General features: G+C 39.9%; 1 protein-coding gene across 1 annotated transcript in view; it reads right to left on the reverse strand.

Annotated features, from left to right (window-relative positions):
- The window catches only part of ROS1 (ROS proto-oncogene 1, receptor tyrosine kinase), a 222,077-nt gene that overhangs the window by 133,187 nt on the left and 72,564 nt on the right, over positions 1-16,326 (reverse strand). The window contains exons 6-8 of the mRNA XM_062187254.1: positions 5,512-5,572; positions 3,364-3,512; positions 1,784-1,922 (exon numbers count right to left, since the gene is read on the reverse strand). Of these exons, the coding sequence (XP_062043238.1) occupies positions 1,784-1,922; positions 3,364-3,512; positions 5,512-5,572 (349 nt within the window). The remainder of the gene's footprint in view (positions 1-1,783; positions 1,923-3,363; positions 3,513-5,511; positions 5,573-16,326) is intronic.

The raw sequence follows: 16,326 nt of genomic DNA on the forward strand, positions 1-16,326 counted from the left end.
GGCATTAGGCAATTTTAGAGTTGTATAGACATCATAGAGTTTACTTACATAGAGTGGGATGCCACTGGAAAGTAGGATCTTACAGGACCACCACTGCATATGTGTCTTTTCTTGTGACACTCACTCAAAGCTATGCACAATTATTACTCTCAGAAAGGCCTTCCCTGACCAGTCCTCAATTTAAAATAGGCACCCTCCCCACTTTTCTTATTTTTTGTCTATGCACATAGTCCTATGTGAAATTATAATTACTCCTAAGTGATAGATGTACCATGTAGTGAAATGCTTCCTCACTCCTCATGCTATGCCTACCTTATCTGTATACATATTCCTGTCTCTTATCCTACCACTATTTCTCCCCAAGAGAAAGATGAGCACCTGTTCCCTGTCAGTAGCCACAGCACCATGAGGCAATAATTCAGAGAGCTTGAAAAAAGTAATTTGGTCTCTATATCCTTCCCTCTCTAACAAAACCACCAAGAGACAGCAGTGTCTACTCTGCAGACTCAAACTTAAGTTTAAAGTCTAAGCTGGAGAGCAAGGAGTTGGCAATTTGTGTTCATGTTAAGCTACATCATGCATCTTAGTCTATATGCTCATCCTTGTAAGTTATCTTTCATTGGTTCTAAATCAAGGCCAGGAAGAGAAGTGATACTCACTGGGTGCCTCACAACCCAAACACTCTTCCTTAATTATTTGTCCATCTCCCCCAACCAATTCATGGGAATATAAGCCCATGAATGTTATGACTTTATCATCTTTGGTCCCTAAACATGGATAGTAGATATTAAGTAATGAAAGAATACTTGTTGAATAAGCAAAAACAAAACAAAGTTCCTGACCTTCCCTGAAATGGTATTAAAAATATAACACAAAAATAACCAACTTTCTAGGAAAAAAAGGAAGTGAATCTTTCTACTGATTTCATTGTTATGCAAATTAGTTCATAACCTATAGTAAAAATGATCTCCATAAATAAATATAGATCCAAACACTTACCACACCCCTACCATCCCATCTGTCTGCTAGGTCACAGCAGTGACCTGCCGATTCTCCCTGCTTCACTCACCCACCCCACAGTTCCTTCTCCATATAGCAATAATCCCCTTAACACGCAAGGCAGGTCACATGAGATCACACCACTCATCTACTTCAACCCTTGCTGTGAAGCTCCTTCCACTCTAAAGAAAAGACACACTCCTTACAAAGGCCTCCAGGGCTGACTGTATGAGGCCCCAGCCACCTCCTTGACCTTACCTGTTACTCTCCTGCCTCCTTCACCCTGCTCCAGCCACATCAGCCTCTCACTGTTCCTTGAGCAGCCAAGGGATGCTCCTGCCTTGGGAATGCTGCCTAGAATGCTGTATCTCAGACCTTGGCCACCAGTCTTAGTTAATAATGCAACCTGCCTCTGCTTTCCTCTCAACTCCCATTTCCAATCTCCTGAAGGACAAGCCCTGCTCAGAAGTTCCTCTTAACACCACAGCACATAGACTGTCCCACTTACCAAATATTTTCCTCATTTATTATGTTTATCATGTAGACTCTCTTCCACCAAAATGTGAGCTCTATAAAGGTAGGGGTCATTGTCTGTTTTAATCACAGGGGTACTGGGAGAACCTAACACGCCACTTGGCACATACTAGGCACTTAGTTATTGAATCAATTAATTGGATCAATTAATAAAGGCATGGATTTATTGAATTGTTTAAAGTAAAACTGAACCAAATCAAAAATTTTGGAATAATATCCTTATTTTCTAAGCAATACATGTAGGTCATACCTCCATAAGGATGAGTCCTGTAAGCGGGACTGGGTGGAGAATAAAGCTGTAGCTGCGCTGTGAAGATCCAAACCACTCGAAAAACATATTCAGTGAAGGGATGCAGGGGCTCAACCACATATGAGGGGTTGGACACAGTCTAGATCCACAAGATTCAAAAACGAGCATTAATAGGATTACCACCTCACACTGTGACTGAAGATCACAGATAAACTTGTAGAAAATGGATGACATTTTTGGATAATGGGCCACCCAGGGCCTGCCAGTCCAGATGAAATGGAGGCTAGAGCTTAGAGCTTAGCCATGCAGATGTCAGTCCACATAATTCCCACAGACATTCTCTCCTCCAAAATAGCAAAATAATGGATTCAATTATTTGGCACAGAGGGATTTACTTAAATTTGTCATGCTAATATACTTGGTATCTTTTGATTAATTATTTTTTCTGAACTTGCTTGTGCTTTCCTAAAAGGGACAGTCCTCATGAACCCAGATAGTCATTCTGAATGGTGAGACTATTTCTGCTGCCCTCCATACTTCCAGGAATCACATTAGGTAGGAGAGATGGGGGTGACTGGGATGTAATGCCTGCTGAAGGAATTATACATTTGTCCAATATTGTGCTTTTCTCCAAGAAGCAATGGGTTTGGCATTAACATGTTACAGAATATCAGAAATTAAATTTCATGCCATGCCACCACCCATCTTATAACCGAATAATTTCTAGAATGTATTTATGCCTACAGGCAGTCCCCCATTATCCATGGAGAACACATTCCAAGACCCCCAGTAGATGCCTAAACCCTCAAATAGTACTGAACTCTCAGCATAATACTGCAATACTGCAGTCCCAAGTCAGTCAGGTCAATAATTGAAATGGCTACTAAGTGACTAATGATAGTATATATGGCATGCCTACACTTGGACACAGAAATGATTTGTGGCCTAGAGGGACAGAGTAGGACAAGATTTCATCACACTACTCAAAATGGTTTGCAAGTTAAAACTTGTGAATTTTTTCTGGCATTTTCCATTTCCATTTAATATTTTTTGAATAATTGCAAGTGAAAGTGAAAGAAGGACTACGATAATTATATTGCATGCTATATTATACTATGTTATATATATTATGTATTACACTATATATTATCGGGTAGTTATGTGTAGAATTTGGTACTTGTAACAACTAGGGAACAAAATCTTTGTTTAGTCTAAAAAAGCAGCATTGTGGCACAGAGGGTTAAGTCACCACTTGTAATGCTGGCATCCCATATCAGAGCATCAGTTTGACTGCCAGTTATTCTATTTCTGATCCAGCTCCCAGCTAATGTACTTGAGAAAGTAACAGATGATGGCCCAAATACTTGAGCCCCTGCCACTCATGTGGGAGACAAGAACAGTTTCATGTCTACTGGCTTCAACCTGGCCCAGCCCCTGCCATGGCAGTCATTTGGGGAATGAACCATTAGATGGAAGATATTGTGTGTGTGTGTGTCTCCCTTCCTCCTTCCGTCCCTGTGTCACTCTGCCTGTCAAATAAATAAATAAATCTTTAAAAAACAAAAGGCACCTTTACATACCTCAGTGTAAGTCCAGCTTCCAGGAAGTTGTGCATATTTCCACTGAACAATGTATTTTACTCCAGAGATGTTGGCAGGTCTCCATCCCAGTGTCACGCTATGGTTTCCAATGGAAGAAGCAAAGGGTGCAGTGGGGAGCTCAGCATTTTCTGGGGAGAAAAGAAGATTTTACTCACTGTGCACTCCCTGTCCATCAAAACAGGACAGCGTGCACCCAATGCATCTAGGGCTCCTAGCATTCCCTTGCTACAATTGAACCACCTGAACGATCACTGAAGCATACATTCAATTGGCTTATCTTTAAAAATCAGTCTGGCAGCCCTTTTTTCCCCATACAATTCATCGTTATCTTTGAAGATAGTCCATTTTATTTTTAAAAGGCAGGGGACCTGGAGTGCTAGCAGGCCATACAGATTTTCTGAAGTCATCACAAGTGAACAGGGCATGTGCTGACAGCAGGTACAATGGAACCATCCCCACAGTATTTTTGAAATTTTACACTATAATTCTGCTGCTACTGCACATCTTGCTAAGAAATTATTACAACACATTAAGGACAGAGCTCCTACATGGGGAGTAGGTGCACAGTGACTCCCATTGTTGATTTAACAATTGACACTCTTATTTATGACGTCAGTAATCACCCGAGGCTCTTGTCATGAACTGCCAAGGCTATGGAAGCCTCTTGAGTTCACCAGCTCCGATCTCATTTAGACAAGGCCATAGTCAAAGTGGAAGTTCTCTCCTCTCTTTAGAGAAAGGTACTGCCTTCTTTGATGGCCTGTTCCTTCCACTGGGATCTTACTCACAGAGATCTTTCATTTAGGTCATTTTTTTTTTTTGCCACCGTGTCTTAGCTTTCCATACCTGAGAAACTCTCCTGGGCTTTTTAGCCAGATCCGAATGCCTTAAGGGCTGATTCTGAGGCCAGAGTGCTGTTTAGGGCATTTGCCATTCTATGAGTCTGCTGTGTATCCTGCTTCCCATGTAGGATCATTCTCTCCTTTTTAATTCTATCAATTAGTATTTTCAGACATTGGTCTTATTTATGTAATCCTTTTGACACTTAATCCTATCTTTTTGATCAATTATGAACTTAAACTGATCGCTTTAACAGGTAAGATGGCTTTAATACATGCCACCTTGATAGAACTGAATTGGAATCCCCTGGTGTGTTTCTAGATCTACCAATAGGAGTAAGTCCGAGTGATCATGTGCCAAACTTACATCTCTTCCCTCTCTTATTCCCACTCTTATATTTAACAGGGATCACTTTTCAGTTAAATTTAAACAACTAAGAATAATTGTGTGCTAATTAAAGAGCCCAACCAATGAATACTTTCAGTTCAATAAAACTGTGATGTTCTCTGACATCACATCTGCTCAGGATGTACATTGGTCTCTCACAAAGAAAGAAGAGATTCCATCTACTAAACCTGAGCACAGAATTTGTTCCTGAACATCAGTTAGGTACCACATTTCCTCAGTTTTGCTTCAAAATGAGAATCTTGGGGCAGGAATTTGGCACAGCAGTTATAGCTAGACATGTTTGGGATGCCCACATTCAATATTGGAGTGTCTGAGTTAAAGTCTTCGCTCTACTTCCAATTCCAGCTTCCTGCTAATACACATCTTGCAGAGCAGCAGGTGATGGCCTAAGTAGTTGGAACTCTGCCCCCTACATGGGAGACTTGGATGGAGTTCCTAGCTCTCAGATTCAACTAGGCCCAACCCAGTGTGTATTGGGGCAGTGAATCAGCAAATAGATCGATAGATTGCTCTCTCTCTCTCTCTCACTCTCTCTCTCTCTCTCTGCTTTCCTTCCATTTTACATCAGTCACTGAATCTAGGACAACATATGAACAAGCCAAGAATCTCCAAGTCTACAGAGTCCTATTTCCCAAGAGAGAAAACCTCAGGGAATTCCAAAAAGATAGGTTTATTTTTTAAAAGAATTTAAAATAGCTTTGCTCCACATTTGAAATTATTGGATTATATATAACATAGATGTGTATATAACATGTATATATTCAACCCTATTGAAATGCAGTAGTCTAGATGTTTTAAGATGTGTTTCATTATCCTTACATAATTCAAGTCTCTAGAGTGGTGTAAATTATCTGGAAATCATCATGTGTGTTTCCTTACCTAGTACTTCCTCTTCATAAGCACCTTTGGCACTGCTGCAGCCAACCTCACAGAACTCTCGCTGGGGAAAGACAGGTGGCATGTGAGTCAGTAAAGCCTTTGTACTTGTCTTGCTGATAAGCTTCAACTGAATTTTGCAATCTGAATGCCTGATACACAAGTGTATCTTCATATCAGTTATTTCAACTATATTTGTAATAAAGTTCCCACTTGCTAGTTGGATTAGAACAGCACTTGCTGAACCGTTTTCGACTATGTTCCATACTAAAAATAATTTTTAAAAAAGCTAAATACAGACATATATATTAAAGAAAAGACTCTTGAAACAATACATGGTTTTTCCTCATTTTTTTGGCATTTTTATTGAGATATATTCACATATCATAAAACACTCATTGGAAGCATTGTGGGTTTCAGTCTGGCTTTTTTAAATATTATTTATTTATTTGACAGGCAGAGTTACAGACAGTGAGAGAGAGAGACAGAGAGAAAGGTCTTCCATCTGATGGTTCACCCCCCAAATCGCCGCAACAGCCGGAGCTACACAGATCTGAAGCCAGGAGCCAGGTGCTTCTTCCTGGTCTCCCATGTGGGTACAGGGGCCCAAGCATCTGGGCCATCCTCCTCTACCCTCCCGGGCCACAGCAGAGAGCTGGACTGGAAGTGGAGCAACCGGGACTAGAACCTGGTGCCCAAATGCCACCAGCATATGGTGCCACCAGGATGCCAGCACCACAGGCAGAGGATTAACCTAGTGCGCCATGGCACCAGCCCCTGAAGATGATTTTTTTTTAAAGATTTATTTTATTTATTTGAAAGTCAGAGTTACAGAGAGAGGTAGAGACAGAGAGAGCGTCTTCCATCTGCTGGTTCACTCCCCAGATGGCCACAACAGCCAGAGCTGCACCAATCTGAAGGCAGGAGCCAGGAGCTTCTTCTGGGTCCCCCATGTGGGTGCAGGGGCCCAAGGACTTGGGCTATCTTCTACTGCTATCCCAGGCCATAGCAGAGAGCTTGATTGGAAGAGGAGCAGCCGGGTCTCAAACTGGCATCCATATGGGATGCTGGCACTTCAGGCCAGGGCTTTAACCCACCGTGCCACAGTGCCGGCCCCAGGTTTCAGTCTGTTTACAGAGTTAGGCAATCATCACCATTATCTGGTTTCAGAACATTTTCTTTCTTTTTTTTTTAAAGATTTATTTATTTATTTGAAATTCAGAGTTACACAGAGTGAGAAGGAGAAGCAGGGAGAGAGGGAGAGAGAGATCTTTCATCTGCTGGTTCACTCCCCAATTGGCCACAATAGCCAGAGCTGTGCTGATCCAAAGCCAGGAGCCAGGAGCTTCCTCTGGGTCTCCCACACCACAGCAGAGAGCTGGATTTGAAGAGTCAGGTCTTGAACCAGCGCCCATATGGGATGCCAGCGCTGCACACAGTGGCTCCACCTGCTACGCCACAGTGCTAGCCCCTTGAACACTTTAATCATCCCAAAAAGAAACCCAATCCTGTACTTGTGTTTCTACGTTCAATTCTGTTCCATTCCATCCCATTTCATTTTGTTTAATGTGACTCTTGATTCATTGAATTGTTTTTATGATCCTCTCACAGGTCATATTCCGCAGTTTGAAAACATACTGAGTTCAATGATAAAATTGTATGTTTACCTTCATGGTCAAAGTTTTAATGACCTAAAAATTTTAAGTTTTGTCCGAAAATGATGCTTAGTTGGGGCTGGCTTTGTGGTACAAGTTAAGCTGCCACCTATGACACTAGCATCCCACATGAGCACCATATCGAGTCCCAGCTGCTAATGCACCTAGGAAAGCAGCAGAAGATGGACTGAGTACTTGAGCCCCTACCACATGTGGGAGACCTAGATGGAGTTCCAGACTCCTGGCTTCAGCCTGACCCAGACCAGGCCAATGCAACCATCTAGGGAGTGAACCAGCTAATGGAAAATTCTCTTTGTCTCTGTCTCTCTCTCTTTCTCTCTCTCTCTCTCTTTCTCTTTCTCTCCCCTTTCTCTCCCCTTTCTCTCTCTGAAACTCTTCCTTTAAAATAAAAATAAATAAAAACTATTTTAAATGAAGGTTAGTGATCACCTTTTTTTTTTTTGTATATCCATGTCTTCCTTGGGATAATATAAAAGTTGACTTAAATTTTATATTAGCCTGGAACATTTTTAATGGATGTAGTAATATCAATGTTGAATTTTAAGATCTACAAAAACCTAATGTCAACTAACGTTTTATCGTATTAATTAAAAAGACAGTATATAATTTGGTGATTAAAACACAAATTTCCTGCAATTATTATTAATAGATGCATTAACATAATCCGCATTTTAAAAGTCTTGGATAAAGGCATACATGGTAAAACTATAACACAATCATGATCAATCCTCCTGCTCTCATTCAGTTTATAATTATAATACCTGGGACACCAAGCTATTATTTCTCATGATGATAGTGGAAACCATGGCACAAAACATTTGCTGTACAAAGAGGGGCTGTAATTTACAACTACTAACTCTCCAGTGTTTGATCTGTGCTCCAAAAAGAAGAGGCGATAGATAAGCCCAGGATTGCTTGGTTAAGGATTAATTTAAGTAGTTGATGCTGGTTTCAGGATGATTTAACTGAAAGGTTTAGTGTACTTTTCACATTCTCTTTCCAAACTTACGTAAAACACATTCAACATATTCCTTAACTGCCGAAAATAAATAAACCCAGTTTATTAAATAACAAGAGACTATTGAGGAAGCAGAAAAGAGATAATTTGGAAATGCAGATCATTTGGATACAGCCAGTTGTGACAACCATGAGAAATTGTGGCCCTATTTTTCCTGGATATTTTCAGGGGAAATACATAATAAAATTCCTGTCGGAAGTTTAAATTTCCTTGCAAGTGGAGGCAAAGCTATCAACTATCTTTTCCTTTACTCCCTCTGCCTCTCTTTCTCCCTCTCATCTTCCAGATTCCCACAGTGAAAACCAAATTTACTCTTCTGCAGGGCTCCGGCAGCTGTTGTCTGTTCCCATCCACACTTCCTTTCTCCTCAGTATTTAGACCATCTTTATTGTCCCTCTGACACTAACTTTGGATTACAAGACTGGCACATAGGTTACTAGTACCTTTCCTAACTTTTGTAACATGAAGAAGATATACTCCACAAACATCCATATGAACTGCAGCACTATTTCATTCATTCATTCATTCATTCATTTATTCAAGAGTATTCATTGAGTGTCTTTCATGTACCAAGCACTATTTCAGGCTCTAAGAATATGTCAGTGAAAAAGACAGCAAATTTCCTGTCTTTCTAGAACTTAGATTATGTTAAAAGGGGAACGGACAATAACAAAGTGACAAATTAAAATTTTTTAAAGTCATAAAATGACAAATGCTATGAAGAAAATCAAGGAAGTCAAGGGTATAGGGCATGACAAGGCTGGAAAAAGACTCCCTTCCATTAGAATGATCAGCAAGAACTGTGTGGAAGTGACCTTCCAGGGAGTTATGAGAAGGAACTGGGCTTGCAAAGATCTGCTCCAAGCAGAAGCAAAGGCAAGGGCAAGAGCCTTGAGGCGGGAATGCGCCTCCTATAAACAAGGAAGAGGGCAAGGCCAGTGACCCACACAAAGAACAGGGAGAGGATCTAAGATGTGGTCAGACAGGGAGGCAGTAGAGTCAACAGACCTTGGCAGTTGGTAATTTTTCCCAAACAGCAACAAGAGAGAATCTAAAAAAAGTTTTAGACATGATAAGATCTATGTTTGATCTTGGCCAAAAGCCGAGATGCAATGATAAGATCTAATTTGTGTTTTTCTCAGGGATAAGCCATTTCACCTACAACTATCATTTTCCCAAGTTCGTTTTGCTAAGCTTTCACTTCCAAGACTATTTTCTCCACGGAATATTAACTGCAAAAATCCCCAGCCTCCTGGCCAAAACATTGACGATTAAAGAGTTTGATAATATATGTTTCCAGTAGGTGTTTGGCACAGAAGTTAAGATGCTGCTTAGAACTCCCTCATCCAATATTAGAGTGTCAGGGTTTGAGTTCCAGCTCTGTCCATGATTCCAGCTTCCTGCAATAGCACATCCTGAGAGGCAAAAAGTGATGGCTCAGGTACTGGGGTCCCTACCATCCATGTAGAAAACCCAGATGGGGCTCCAGGTCTGTTTTTGGCCTGGCCCAGTCCAGACTGTTGCAGATATTTGGAAATAAACCAGTAGACTAGAGAGATCTCTCTGTCTCTTATTATCTCTCCCTTTCTCTCTCTATTTCAAAAAAATAAAAATAAATATCTTTCTTGCATATATTGTGTTTGTTTCTTTATTTAAAGTGTCACATTTGCAAGCACAAAATAACAAAGTATGATTAGAAAAGAATGGAATACAATACAAATTACAGCACAGAGAGGAAAATTCAGAATGTAAGCACAGGCACCTGGGCAACATAATGATTAACCAGGGACAAGTATATTACAACCTCCCATCCTGGGCTGCTGAGAGACTTTCTTAATCCTGCCACTTGCACGATCCCCTTAGGGACAGTTCTTTCAGCGTAATTTTTCTTTAATTCCCCCCCAAAAGCAGGGTATTTTTATCTCCATGAGGAGAGAACTTCAATTGTCTATTTACATTTGGGGCAACTTTTTCCCTCTGTTTTATCTCTTCTTAGCCAGCCCTCAGCTCCACCTACTGCCAAGGAAAATCTATCAGATGGAGAGAAACCACAAACTATTGGGAAAACTCTCTAAGTTTCACATGTTTGGTTTTTCTTTTTATTCTCTATTCAAAGGGAATTTTTCTGTTTTGCCCAGGGATGATAACTTAGACTCTTTTCCCAGTAGGATGTTTTTCTCCAGGTGAAAAAACATTTCAATAGAACATATAGGATTTCAAGTGAAAAAAAAAATTGATTCTTCAAATCACCTGTAATCAAATAATTTAAATCTGAGCAAATAAAAAGCAGGACAGGAAAGCTTAGTTTAAGATGACCAAGTAAGGAAAGACCAAAATCCTTTACTTCTTTCTGAAGAAGAGGGGGAAAGCAAGTGGAGAGGACCCAAGAGGACCTTCATGAAGACTGGTAGGGCAGCCACACCCAGTAAGGGGTCAGTTATTGTCACAGACAGAGAAGACTGGGTTTAAAAATGTTGGCAAAGATAAGCTTCCAAGATGGGGGCTTAGGGAGGGAGCTTACTGCTCTAGTCTAAGAGAAGATAATTTTTAAAAAGTAAAGAGAGTGCAGTCTCAGGGAAGAGTTAAGGAGAAAATGTTAGAGGAAACTCTATGCAAATTATATGTTACATAGTGAGCCTACATGGAGGGCATGGATTCCCACAACTCAGGACCCCAGCTGCCAAGAGCTTCCGAACCAGCACTGGAGAGTGAGGTGAGACCAGACAGCTGCAGCAGCCCAAGCCACTGGTGATAAAGCTAAAGGAAGAGCCTAGAGGGAACCTGGCTTGGAGCCCCATCAGGGGATAGTGAACCCACCAAACTAGAGGAGAAAAAAAAAGGAGGGGCTAACAAGCTGATAGTGCAGGTGCCATTTTGGACATATGTAACAGCTGTACCAACTTCTGTCCGCACCTAGCAACCAGCCAAGTAGAGACTAATGACTCTGATGGGGAGAACTAACAGGGGGCTGTATACCTGTGACTGTGGAAGGCTTATGTGCTGAGACTGTGAAAAAACTGAGGCTGTGTAGGAGGGTTCACGGTGTGGCTGGGACTTTGGACAATCGCTGTGGGAGACTCCACACACCCAGGGCTCCCTGGTTACCTGGTGAAGGACATTGCTGGGGAATCTAAACTTATACTGAGGACTGCACAAATCCTTTGTGAGCTTCTTGTGGCAGAGTGAACAAATATCATATGCACTGGGGCTAGAGCTCAGGCACTGATTTCCTTTAAGGAGAGTTCCTCAGCTGAGTAAAATAAAACTCCCCTCTGGGGTTAAAAAAAAAAAAAGAGAGAGAGAGAGAGAGAGATTTACCATGCCAAAACTGGGTGTGTCACCTTAGACACACTCCTTCACCCAGGAGAATGGAACACAACTCCCTGGCCACACCCACTCCACTCCTCTAGATATTCACTGAAAGCAGACACTCCAAATGTCTATAGAGGCATAGTATAAAGCTAAAAGCCGCTGTAGCAAAAAGGAAGAAGGAGAAGGAGAAGAAGAGGAGGAGGAGGAGTAAGAGGAGGAGGAGGAAGAAGGAGGAGGAGGAGGAGGAGGAGGAGGAGGAGGAGGAGAAGGAGAAGAAGAAGAAAAAGAAACCAACAAGTACCTCCACAAATGGCAAATAACAAATGTATCTATGCAAGAATTCAAGAAATAAGAATAAGGAAGACACATGATGCCTCCAAAAGCACACAACACTTTAATAGTAGATTGTGAAGAAGATGCAATTAAAGAAATGCCAGAAATGGAATTCAAAAAATTGATCATAAGACTACATGGAAGGGAAGGGAAGGGGAGGGGAGGGGAGGGGAGGGGAGAGGAGGGAAGTTTATCAGAATAAACTGCATTAACTAATGAAATCATACATGACATGAAAGAAAATTATTTCAAGAAATTGAAATATTAAAGAGAAATCAAAATGAAATGAAGAATGCAATAGAACAATTTTAAAAATGCCGTGGAAAAGCCTGAACAACAGAATCAGTGAAGCAGAAGAAGAAATATTCAACTTAGAAGACAAAGCAAGGGAAATTATACAGTCAGACCAAAAACAAGAAGAGGAAATTAGAAAACTAAAAAAAATACTGTTGGCAATCTACAGATTACTATCAAATGACCCAACCCATGGATCCTGGAATTCCAGAAGGTGTGGAAAGAGAGAAAAGATTACAATGCCTTTTTAGTGAAATAACAGAAAATTTCCCTAAATTGGAGAAAAAAAAGGATGTCCAAGTACAATAAGCACACAGAACCCCTAATAAACAAGACCAGAAAAGATCTTCACCATGACACATTTAATCAAACTTATCACAGTAAAACATAAAAAAAAAAATTCTAAAATGTGCACAAGAGAAATGTCAGATTACTTTCAGAGGATCTCCAATTAGATTCACAGCAGACTTCTCATCAGAAACCCTACAGGCTAGGAGAGAATGGCAAGATATATTCCAAGTCTTAAGAGAAAAAAAACTGTCAACCCAGAATACTATACCCAGAAAATCTCTCATTTATGAATAAAGGTGAAATAAAGACTTTCCATAACAAACAGAAATTGAAAGAATTTGTCACCACCCATCCAGCACTGCAAAAGATGCTTAAGGATGTGCTACACACAAAAACACAGAAACATGTTCATCACTATGAAAGAAAGTAAAGGAAGATAATCTCTCAGTAAAAGTACAAAAGTAATCCAAAGTAAAAAATAGTAACATTTTTGGAAAACTGGCAGGGAAAAGCCATTATTTATCAATAGTCGCCTTGAATGTGAATGGCCTCAACTCTCCAGTTAAAAGACACAGACTGGCTAAATGGAGTGAAAAACAAAACCCATCTATTTGCTGCCTGCAAGAAATACATCTCACCAACAAAGATGCACACAGACTGAAAATGAAAGGATAGAAAAAGATATTCCACGCTAATAGAAACCAAAAAAGAGCCAGTGGGGCCGGCACTGTGGCACAATGGGTTAATGCCCTGGCCTGCAGTGCCAGCATCCCCTATGGGTGCCAGTTCCAAACCCGGCTGCTCCACTTCCATTCCAGCTCTCTGCTATGGCCTGGGAAAGCAGTAGAAGATAGCCCAAGTCCTGGGGCCCCTGCACCCATGTGGGAGACCCAGAAAAAGTTCCTGGCTCCCAGCTTTGGATCAGCGCAGCTCTGACCATTGCGGCCTTCTGGGGAGTGAGCCAGCAGATGGAAGACCTCTCTCTCACTCTCTGTCTCTCTGTCTCTGTCTCTCTCTCTTTCTCTCTCTCTCTGCCTCTCCTCTCTCTATGTAACTCTGACTTTCAAATAAATAAATCTTTAAAAAAAAAAAAGGCTGGTATAGCCATCCTAATGGATTTAATACAAAAACTGTTAAAAGAGACAAAGAAGAGCACTATGTAATGATTAACATATCAATTCAAAGGAAGATGTCACTAATATAAATGTATATGCACCTAATTACAGGGCACCTGGCTACTAAAGAAATGTTAAGGGATCTAAAGGCAGACACACACTCTTATACAATACTAATGGGGGACTTCAATACTCCATTTTCAGCAATGGACAGATCAACCAGACAGAAAATGAGCAAGGATACAATGGAGTTAATCAACACTATGGACCAAATGGACCTAACACATATCTAGACTTTTCATCCTATAGTTGCAGAATATACATTCTTCTCCCTTTGCTTGTTTCTCTAGAACTGACCACATGCTAGGCCATAAAGCAAGTTTCAGCAAATTCAAAACCATCAAAATCATACCATGCACCTTCTCGGACCACAGTGGAATCAAGCTGGAAATTAGCAACTCAGGAATCTCTGCAACTTACACAAACATAGAAACTGAACAATACACTCCTGAATGAACTGTGGGTCATAGAGGAAATCAAAAGAGAAATCAAAAAAGTTTGGGAAACAAATGAAGATGACAATACAACATACCAAAACATATGGGATACACCAAAAGCAATGTGAGGAAAGTTTGTAGCAATTGGTGCCTACATCAAGAAATTGGAAAGGCACCAAATAAATGAGCTATCACACATCTTAAGGATCTAGATAAACAACAGCAAACTAAACCCAAAACTAGTAGGAGAAAAGAAATAATTAAAACTAGAGAAGGAATCAGAAAAACTGAAGCCAAAAAAAAAAAATGAAAAAACACACAAAAGAACAGCTAAACGAAGAGCTAGTTTTCTGGGGGAAAAAATGACAAACCATTGGCCCAACTAACCAAAAACAAAAGGAGAGAGAAGGCCCAAGTCAAAAAAATTAAAGAAGAAAAATAAAATTTAATAACAGAAATCACAGAAATAAAATGAATTATCAGAAGTTACTACAAAGAGCTATATGCCAACAAACTGGGAAACCTAGCAGATATGGATAGCTTCCTGGACACATACAACCTACCTGAATTGAGCCCTGAAGACATAGAAAACCTAAACAGACCCATAATCAAGACAGAAATTAAATCAGTGATAAAGGCCCTCCCAACAAAGAAAAGCCCAGGAAAGAATGGATTCACTGCTGAATTCTAACTCAAATTCTTCTCAAACCATTCAGAACAATTGAAAGAAAGGGAATCCTCCCAAATTCTTTCTATAACGCCAGCATCACCTTAATTCCTAAACCCAGAAAAGACACAACAGAGAAAGAGAACTACAGACAAATTCCCTTGATGAACATAGATGCAAAAATTCTCAACAAAATTTGAGCCAATCCAATCCAAGAACACATCAGAAAGATCATCCACCCAGAGCAAATGGGATTTATCCCTGGTATGCAGGGACAGTTCAACATTTGCAGATCAACCAATGTGATACATCACATTAACAATCTGAAGAACAAAAACCATATGTTATCTCAATAGATGCAGAAAAAGCATTTGATAAAAAAAAATACCCTTTTATGATGAAAACGCTAAGCAAATTGGGCATAGAAGAAACATTCCTCAACACAATCATGGCAATTTATGAAAAATGCATGGCCAGCATCATATTGAATGGGGGGAAGTTGGAAGATCTGGAACCAGACAAGGATACCCACTCTCACCATTGCTATTTAATATATTCCTGGAAGTTTTAGCTGAAGCCATTAGGCAACAAAAAGAAATTAAAGGGATACAAATTGAGAAAGATGAAGTCAAATTATCCCTATTTGCAGATGACATGATTCTATATAAAAAGGAAACTGAAAGACTCCACCAAGAGACTATTGGAACTCATAAAAGAGCTTGGTAAAGTAGCAGGATATAAAATCAATACACAACAATCGAAAGAATTTGGATACACCGACAATGCCATGGCTGAGAAAGAAATTCTAAGATCAATCCCCTTCACAAAAACAATCAAATACCTTCAAATAAATTTAACCAAGGACATCAAAAATTTCTACTATGAGAATTACAAAACATTAAAGAAATAAATAGAAGATACAAAAAAATTGAAAAATCTTCCATGCTCATGGATTGAAAGAATCAATATCATCAAAATGTCCATTCTGAAAGCAATTTAAGATTCAATGTAATACCAATCAAAATACCAAACATTCTTCTCAGATATAGAAAAAAGTTATGCTGAAATTCATATGGAAACACAGGATACTTCAAATATCTAAAGTAATCTTATACAACAAAAACAAAGCTGGAAGCATCACAATACCGGACTTCAAGACATACTACATGGCAGTTATAATCAAAACAGACTGGTACTGGTACAAAAACAGAAGGATAGACCAATGGAACAGAATAGAAATGCCAGAAATCAATCCAAGCATCTATAGCCAACTTATATTTGACCAAGGAGCTAAAAGCCAATCCTTGAAGCAAGGACAGTCTCTTTTGCTGGGAAAACTGGATTTCCACATGCACAAGTATAAAGCAAGACTCCTATGTTACACCCTACAGAAAAATCTACTCAACATGGATTAAAGATCTAAATCTATGACCTAATACCATCAAATTATTAGAGAACATTGAAGAAACCCTGCAAAACATTGGCACAGGCAAAGAGTTCTTGGAAAAGACCCCAGAGGCATATGGAATCAAAGCCAAAATTGACAAATGGAATTACATCAAATTGAGAAGTTTCTGTACTGCAAAAAAAAACAGTCAGGAAAGTGAAGAGGCAA

Source organism: Lepus europaeus, chromosome 3 (genome assembly GCF_033115175.1).
Source record: "Lepus europaeus isolate LE1 chromosome 3, mLepTim1.pri, whole genome shotgun sequence".
Classification (NCBI taxonomy): Eukaryota; Metazoa; Chordata; class Mammalia; order Lagomorpha; family Leporidae; genus Lepus; species Lepus europaeus.